General features: G+C 55.8%; 1 protein-coding gene across 1 annotated transcript in view; it reads left to right on the forward strand.

Annotated features, from left to right (window-relative positions):
• The first annotated feature begins 3,362 nt into the window (after window positions 1-3,362).
• LOC142907968 (choline-phosphate cytidylyltransferase A-like) overlaps window positions 3,363-9,152 on the forward strand; it is a 25,390-nt gene continuing 19,600 nt past the window's right edge. The window contains exons 1-2 of the mRNA XM_076058029.1: window positions 3,363-3,937; window positions 6,365-6,460. Coding sequence (XP_075914144.1) covers window positions 6,380-6,460 — 81 coding nt within the window. The 5' untranslated portion in view covers window positions 3,363-3,937; window positions 6,365-6,379. The remainder of the gene's footprint in view (window positions 3,938-6,364; window positions 6,461-9,152) is intronic.

The following is a 9,152-nucleotide window of genomic DNA, read 5'->3' on the forward strand; positions in this document are numbered from 1 at the left end:
AGTCTGCAGAGGCTACACTCGCGCGGACGGGCGGACAGGGGGCTGGCTTTTGTTTTGTGTTCTATTGATTTGATTTCTAACTCCGTGACTTTACCGAAAGAACCACAGGGTAGTGGGGGGTGGGTGGGGGTTGGCGAACCTTTGCCCTCGTGGTGTCCGCCCCCTGCCTCTGGTGGTGGTGATGGTGGTGGTGATGGTGGTGGTGGTGATGATGGTGATGGTGGTGATGGTGGTGGTGATGGTGGTGGTGATGGTGGTGGTGGTGATGGTGGTGGTGGTGATGATGGTGATGGTGGTGATGGTGGTGGTGGTGGTGATGGTGGTGGTGATGATGGTGGTGGTGGTGATGGTGGTGATGGTGGTGATGGTGGTGGTAGTGGTGATGGTGATGGTGGTGATGGTGGTGGTGGTGATGGTGGTGATGGTGGTGGTGGTGGTGATGGTGGTGGTGATGGTGGTGGTGGTGATGGTGGTGATGGTGGTGATGGTGGTGATGGTGGTGGTGGTGGTGATGGTGGTGATGGTGGTGATGGTGGTGATGGTGGTGGTGATGGTGGTGGTGGTGATGGTGATGGTGGTGGTGATGGTGGTGGTGGTGGTGGTGATGGTGGTGATGGTGGTGGTGGTGGTGATGGTGGTGGTGATGGTGGTGGTGGTGATGGTGATGGTGGTGATGGTGGTGATGGTGGTGATGGTGGTGGTGATGGTGGTGGTGGTGATGGTGGTGATGGTGGTGATGGTGGTGGTGATGGTGGTGGTGGTGATGGTGATGGTGGTGGTGATGGTGGTGATGGTGATGATGGTGATGGTGGTGATGGTGGTGGTGATGATGGTGGTGGTGATGGTAGTGGTGGTGATGATGGTGATGATGATGGTGGTGATGATGATGGTGATGATGATGGTGGTGGTGGTGGTGATGGTAGTGGTGGTGGTGATGGTGGTGTTGATGATGATGATGGTGGTGGTGGTGGTGATGGTGGTGATGGTGGTGGTGATGATGGTGATGGTGGTGGTGATGATGGTGGTAGTGGTGGTGTTGATGGTGATGGTGGTGATGATGGTGATGGTGGTGTTGATGATGGTGATGGTGGTGGTGGTGGTGATGATGATGGTGATGATGGTGGTGGTGATGATGGTGGTGATGATGGTGGTAGTGGTGGTGTTGATGGTGATGGTGGTGGTGGTGGTGATGATGATGGTGATGATGGTGGTGGTGATGATGGTGATGATGATGATGGTGTTGATGGTGGTGATGATGATGTTGATGGTGTTGGTGGTGGTGGTGATGGTGATGATGATGGTGTTGATGGTGGTGATGGTGGTGGTGATGGTGGTGGTGTTGATGGTGTTGATGGTGTTGATGGTGATGGTGTTGGTGGTGTTGATGGTGGTGGTGTTGATGATGATGGTGGTGGTGGTGATGGTGTTGGTGGTGTTGATGGTGGTGGTGTTGATGATGGTGGTGATGGTGTTGATGGTGTTGATGATGATGGTGGTGGTGGTGATGGTGTTGGTGGTGTTGATGGTGATGGTGGTGATGGTGATGATGATGGTGTTGATGGTGTTGGTGGTGTTGATGGTGTTGGTGGTGTTGATGGTGTTGATGATGATGGTGGTGGTGGTGATGGTGTTGATGATGCACGCGGCGGGGACAGAGTCCGTGGGTCGTGGTTTGTGCGCGCGGCCGTGAGGGGGGGTGGGGGGGGGAGGTCAAAGGTTTTGTGCCACGTCACTTGGGTCGGCGCGTGGGAGGCGGGGGCAGACGAGCGGTGTTTGCGAGCGCCTGTTAAGGGGGGTCCAGCGTCGGCGGCATCGCACTGCAACCGCCGTCACCACCGCCACCGTCACCACCGTCACCACCGCCACCGTCACCACCGCTACCACCGTCACACTATCACCGGCGCAACCGCCACACCGTCACACCGTCGCCACCGCCGCTGTCACACCGTCACCGGCACCGCCACCGCCACCACCGTCGCCGCCGTAACCGTCACCACCGCTACCACCGCCACCGTCACACCGTGACCACCGCTACCACCGTCACACCTTTAACACCGCTACCACCGTCACACCGTCACACCGTCACCACCACCACCGTCACACTATCACCGTCACCACCACCACCGTCACACCATCACCACCGCCACCGCTACCACCGCCACCGTCACACCGTCACCACCGCTACCACCGTCACACCTTTAACACCGCTACCACCGTCACACCGTCACACCGTCACACCGTCACCACCACCACCGTCACCACCACCACCGTCACCACCACCACCGTCACACCATCACCACCGCCACCGTCACCACCGCTACCACCGCCACCGTCACACCGTCACCACCGCTACCACCGCTACTGCCGCCACTACCGCCACCACCGTCAACACCGCTACCACCGTCGCTACCATCACACTCACACCGGTTACACCACCACCACCGCCACACCACCACCACCGCCACCACCGCCACACCACCACCACCGCCACCACCGCCACCACCGCCACCACCGCCACCACCACCACCGCCACCACCGCCACCACCACCACCGCCGCCACCACCGCCACCACCACCACCACCGCCGCCACCACCGCCACCACCACCACCACACGCCCTGCCCAGCCGCCTTTGCCTCCCCAACGCTGCCATCTCTACACGGTGTGGGCTGGGGGAGGGGGAGCGTGCTGGGCGGTCCGGTTCAGACATTCGCTGTTGCTGCTGTTACGTTACCAGCAAGTTATCATTCACCACTAGCAGGTGCCATGGGTTGACCGCTGTGCCAGGCTAGGTGCAGGAGGTGGTCACGGGACAGACCCAGCAGGGGCCATGGGTTGACCGCTGTGCCAGGCTAGGTGCAGGAGGTCACGGGACAGACCCAGCAGGGGCCATGGGTTGACTGCTGTGCCAGGCTAGGTGCAGGAGGAGGAGGTCACGGGACAGACCCAGCAGGTGCCATGGGTTGACTGCTGTGCCAGGCTAGGTGCAGGAGGTCACGGGACAGACCCAGCAGGTGCCATGGGTTCGCTGCTGTGCCAGGCTAGGTGCAGGAGGTCACGGGACAGACTCTGCATGTGCCATTATCAGCATCATCAACAACATCTTCATCATCAACATCTTGATTTAAAGCTTTCGTGACTGCAGGGATTCATATTCTTGGTTCTTTCGGTAGAGTCACCACGTTAGAAGGGAAACAATAAAAATATAAAACAATAAAATTCTCACGACGTTTCGACTGCAACACAAAGCAGCAATCATCATCAGGTGTGAAAACCACAACAATAATTTTTTTTATTAAAATTTGTATTACATTTTTTTTTACTTTTTCTTGTTGTGATTTTCAGACCTGATGATGATTGCTTGTGTTGCAGTCGAAACGTGAGAATTTTATTGTTTTATATTTGTATTATTTTATTGTTTCCCTTCTACATGACTTTACCGAAAGAACCAAGAATATCATCAACATCATCATCAACATCATCATCAGCAACTTCATCAACATCATCATCAGCAACTTCATCAACATCAGCAACTTCATCAACGTCATCATCAACATCACCAGCAACATAATCATCAATATCATCATCAACATCAACAACATCATCAACATCATCATCAACATCATCATCAACATCATCATCAACAACATCAACAACATCATCATCATCAACAACATCAACATCATCAGCAATTTCATCATCATCATCAACTTCATCAACATCATCATCAACATCATCATCATCAACATCATCATCAACTTCATCATCAACTTCATCAACATCATCATCATCAACATCATCATCAACAACATCATCAACAACATCATCAACATCATCATCAACTTCATCATCAACTTCATCAACATCATCATCATCAACATCATCATCAACAACATCAACATCATCATCAACATCATCTCCCCTGCACGGTTCATTCAGGTTCGAGAAATCTCGGGGGGGAGGAGGGGGGAGAGGAGTGGGGGGGGCCCTTGGATCTTGCTGTCTGTAGGGGGTGGGGGGGGTACCGGGGGGGGCTGGCGGGGGGGGGCATCCCCCCTACCTCCCCCGCCCCCCCCCCGGCCCCCCAGCGCCACGTGACACGAGTTGGTATTTGAAGGACATCTCAAGTGGCCACTATTTTGGGGATTGTGGTCGGCGAGTTTGTTCTAGGGCACGCAGGTTCACTGCCTACCCCCTACCCTGTGTGTACTCTACCCTGTGTGTACTCTACCCTGTGTGTACTCTACCCTGTGTGTACTCTACCCTGTGTGTACTCTACCCTGTGTGTACTCTACCCTGTGTGTACCCTACCCTGTGTGTACTCTACCCTGTGTGTACCCTACCCTGTGTGTACCCTACCCTGTGTGTACCCTACCCTGTGTGTACCCTACCCTGTGTGTACTCTACCCCTACCCTGTGTGTACTCTACCCTGTGTGTACTCTACCCTGTGTGTACTCTACCCTGTGTGTACTCTACCCTGTGTGTACTCTACCCCTACCCTGTGTGTACCCTACCCTGTGTGTACCCTACCCTGTGTGTACCCTACCCTGTGTGTACCCTACCCTGTGTGTACCCTACCCTGTGTGTACTCTACCCCTACCCTGTGTGTACTCTACCCTGTGTGTACTCTACCCTGTGTGTACTCTACCCTGTGTGTACTCTACCCTGTGTGTACTCTACCCCTACCCTGTGTGTACCCTACCCTGTGTGTACCCTACCCTGTGTGTACTCTACCCTGTGTGTACCCTACCCTGTGTGTACCCTACCCTGTGTGTACCCTACCCTGTGTGTACCCTACCCTGTGTGTACTCTACCCCTACCCTGTGTGTACTCTACCCTGTGTGTACTCTACCCTGTGTGTACTCTACCCTGTGTGTACTCTACCCCTACCCTGTGTGTACCCTACCCTGTGTGTACCCTACCCTGTGTGTACTCTACCCTGTGTGTACCCTACCCTGTGTGTACTCTACCCTGTGTGTACCCTGTGTGTACCCTACCCTGTGTGTACTCTACCCTGTGTGTACTCTACCCCTACCCTGTGTGTACTCTACCCTGTGTGTACTCTACCCCTACCCTGTGTGTACCCTACCCTGTGTGTACTCTACCCTGTGTGTACTCTACCTCTACCCTGTGTGTACTCTACCCTGTGTGTACTCTACCCTGTGTGTACTCTACCCTGTGTGTACCCTACCCTGTGTGTACCCCTGTGTGTACTCTACCCTGTGTGTACTCTACCCTGTGTGTACTCTACCCTGTGTGTACTCTACCCCTGTGTGTACTCTACCCCTTGTGTACCCTACCCTGTGTGTACTCTACCCTGTGTGTACCCTACCCTGCCCATGCATAGTAGTGTATCGTGTAGTATATAGTGAAGTGTGTAGTGTATAGCAGTGTATAGTGTATTGTATAGTCTATAGTGTAGTGTATAGTGTAGTGTATATCAGTGTATAGTGTAGTTTATAGTGTAGTGTATAGTAGTGTGTAGTGTAGTGTATAGTGTATAGTGCAGTGTATAGTGCAGTGTATAGTGTAGTATATAGTGCAGTGTATAGTGTAGTGTATAGTGTAGTTTGCTATATCAGCCCACCGATTGTGATTGGACGATCGAGAGGATGGCGGTGGGGGGGGTTTAGTTTTAGTTTTCATCTTTCGAGGATCTCTGATTGGCCGGTTTTGTTTTCGTCTTTCGAGGATCTCTGATTGGCCGGTTTTGTTTTCGTCTTTCGAGGATCTCTGATTGGCCGGTTTTGTTTTCGCCTTTCGAGGATCTCTGATTGGCCGGTTTTGTTTTCGTCTTTCGAGGATCTCTGATTGGCCGGTTTTGTTTTCGTCTTTCGAGGATCTCTGATTGGCCGGTTTTGTTTTCGTCTTTCGAGGATCTCTGATTGGCCGGTTTTGTTTTCGTCTTTCGAGGATCTCTGATTGGCCGGTTTTGTTTTCGTCTTTCGAGGATCTCTGATTGGCTGGTTTCGTTATCATCTTTCGAGGATCTCTGATTGGCCGGTTTTGTTTTCGTCTTTCGAGGATCTCTGATTGGCCGGTTTTGTTTTCGTCTTTCGAGGATCTCTGATTGGCCGGTTTTGTTTTCGTCTTTCGAGGATCTCTGATTGGCCGGTTTTGTTTTCGTCTTTCGAGGATCTCTGATTGGCCGGTTTTGTTTTCGTCTTTCGATGATCTCTGATTGACCGGTTTTGTTTTCGTCTTTCGAGGATCTCTGATTGGCCGGTTTTGTTTTCGTCTTTCGAGGATCTCTGATTGGCCGGTTTTGTTTTCGCCTTTCGAGGATCTCTGATTGGCCGGTTTTGTTTTCGTCTTTCGAGGCTCTCTGATTGGCCGGTTTTTGTTTTCGCCTTCGTCGGCCTCAGGTCCCCGCGGCGACGATGGCGTCGTCACGGAAACGGTCGTCACGGCTGCTGCAGGATGACGGGGATGTGGAGCAGCCGGTGAAGCTCGCACGATACGTGAGGGCCTCCACGGGGACACGTCAGCTCCATGGGGAGACAGCTCCACACTGGGACACGTCAGCCCCATGGGGGACACGTCAGCTCCACATCAGCTCCACGAGGACACGTCAGCCCCATGGGGGACACGTCAGCTCCACGTCAGCTCCACGGGGACACGTCAGCTCCACACGGGGACAGCTCCATGAGGACACGTCAGCTCCACGGGGAGACGTCAGCCCCATAGGGGAGACGTCAGCCCCATAGGGGAGACGTCAGCCCCATAGGGGAGACGTCAGCTCCCATAGGGGAGACGTCAGCTCCCATAGGGGACTCGTCAGCTCCCATAGGGGAGACGTCAGCTCCCATACGGGAGACGTCAGCCCCATAGGGGAGACGTCAGCTCCCATAGGGGAGACGTCAGCTCCCATAGGGGAGACGTCAGCTCCACTGGGACACGTCAGCTCCCATAGGGGAGACGTCAGCTCCCATAGGGGAGACGTCAGCTCCCATAGGGGAGACGTCAGCTCCCATAGGGGACTCGTCAGCTCCCATAGGGGAGACGTCAGCTCCCATAGGGGACTCGTCAGCTCCCATAGGGGAGACGTCAGCTCCCATAGGGGAGACGTCAGCTCCCATAGGGGAGACGTCAGCTCCCATAGGGGACTCGTCAGCTCCCATAGGGGAGACGTCAGCTCCCATAGGGGACTCGTCAGCTCCCATAGGGGAGACGTCAGCTCCCATAGGGGACTCGTCAGCTCCCATAGGGGAGACGTCAGCTCCCATAGGGGAGACGTCAGCTCCCATAGGGGACTCGTCAGCTCCCATAGGGGACTCGTCAGCTCCCATAGGGGAGACGTCAGCTCCCATAGGGGACTCGTCAGCTCCCATAGGGGAGACGTCAGCTCCCATAGGGGAGACGTCAGCTCCCATAGGGGAGACGTCAGCTCCCATAGGGGACACGTCAGCTCCCATAGGGGAGACGTCAGCTCCCATAGGGGAGACGTCAGCTCCCATAGGGGAGACGTCAGCTCCCATAGGGGACTCGTCAGCTCCCATAGGGGAGACGTCAGCTCCCATAGGGGAGACGTCAGCTCCCATAGGGGACTCGTCAGCTCCCATAGGGGACACGTCAGCTCCCATAGGGGAGACGTCAGCTCCCATAGGGGAGACGTCAGCTCCCATAGGGGACTCGTCAGCTCCCATAGGGGAGACGTCAGCTCCCATAGGGGACTCGTCACCTCCCATAGGGGACTCGTCAGCTCCCATAGGGGAGACGTCAGCTCCCATAGGGGAGACGTCAGCTCCCATAGGGGACTCGTCAGCTCCCATAGGGGACTCGTCAGCTCCCATAGGGGACTCGTCAGCTCCCATAGGGGAGACGTCAGCTCCCATAGGGGACTCGTCAGCTCCCATAGGGGAGACGTCAGCTCCCATAGGGGAGACGTCAGCTCCCATAGGGGACTCGTCAGCTCCCATAGGGGAGACGTCAGCTCCCATAGGGGAGACGTCAGCTCCCATAGGGGAGACGTCAGCTCCCATAGGGGACACGTCAGCTCCCATAGGGGAGACGTCAGCTCCCATAGGGGAGACGTCAGCTCCCATAGGGGACTCGTCAGCTCCCATAGGGGAGACGTCAGCTCCCATACGGGAGACGTCAGCTCCCATAGGGGACTCGTCAGCTCCCATAGGGGACACGTCAGCTCCCATAGGGGAGACGTCAGCTCCCATAGGGGAGACGTCAGCTCCCATAGGGGACTCGTCAGCTCCCATAGGGGAGACGTCAGCTCCCATAGGGGACTCGTCAGCTCCCATAGGGGACTCGTCAGCTCCCATAGGGGAGACGTCAGCTCCCATAGGGGAGACGTCAGCTCCCATAGGGGACTCGTCAGCTCCCATAGGGGACTCGTCAGCTCCCATAGGGGACTCGTCAGCTCCCATAGGGGAGACGTCAGCTCCCATAGGGGACTCGTCAGCTCCCATAGGGGACTCGTCAGCTCCCATAGGGGACTCGTCAGCTCCCATAGGGGACTCGTCAGCTCCCATAGGGGACACGTCAGCTCCCATAGGGGAGACGTCAGCTCCCATAGGGGAGACGTCAGCTCCCATAGGGGACTCGTCAGCTCCCATAGGGGACTCGTCAGCTCCCATAGGGGAGACGTCAGCTCCCATAGGGGACACGTCAGCTCCCATAGGGGAGACGTCAGCTCCCATAGGGGAGACGTCAGCTCCCATAGGGGAGACGTCAGCTCCCATAGGGGAGACGTCAGCTCCCATAGGGGACACGTCAGCTCCACAGGGGGACACGTCAGCTCCCATAGGGGAGACGTCAGCTCCCATAGGGGACTCGTCAGCTCCCATAGGGGACACGTCAGCTCCCATAGGGGACACGTCAGCTCCCATAGGGGACACGTCAGCTCCACAGGGGGACACGTCAGCTCCCACAGGGGACACGTCATTTCCTATAGGGGACACGTCAGCTCCCATAGGGGACACGTCAGCTCCCATAGGGGACACGTCAGCTCCACAGGGGGACACGTCAGCTCCCATAGGGGAGACGTCAGCTCCCATAGGGACACGTCAGCTCCCATAGGGGAGACGTCAGCTCCCATAGGGGAGACGTCAGCTCCCATAGGGGACACGTCAGCTCCCATAGGGGAGACGTCAGCTCCCATAGGGGACTCGTCACCTCCCATAGGGGACTCGTCAGCTC

This window comes from Petromyzon marinus (assembly GCF_048934315.1).
Source record: "Petromyzon marinus isolate PM22_M1 ecotype Great Lakes invasive population chromosome 67 unlocalized genomic scaffold, UKy_Petmar_22M1.pri1.0 chr67_unloc.4, whole genome shotgun sequence".
Lineage (NCBI taxonomy): Eukaryota > Metazoa > Chordata > Hyperoartia > Petromyzontiformes > Petromyzontidae > Petromyzon > Petromyzon marinus.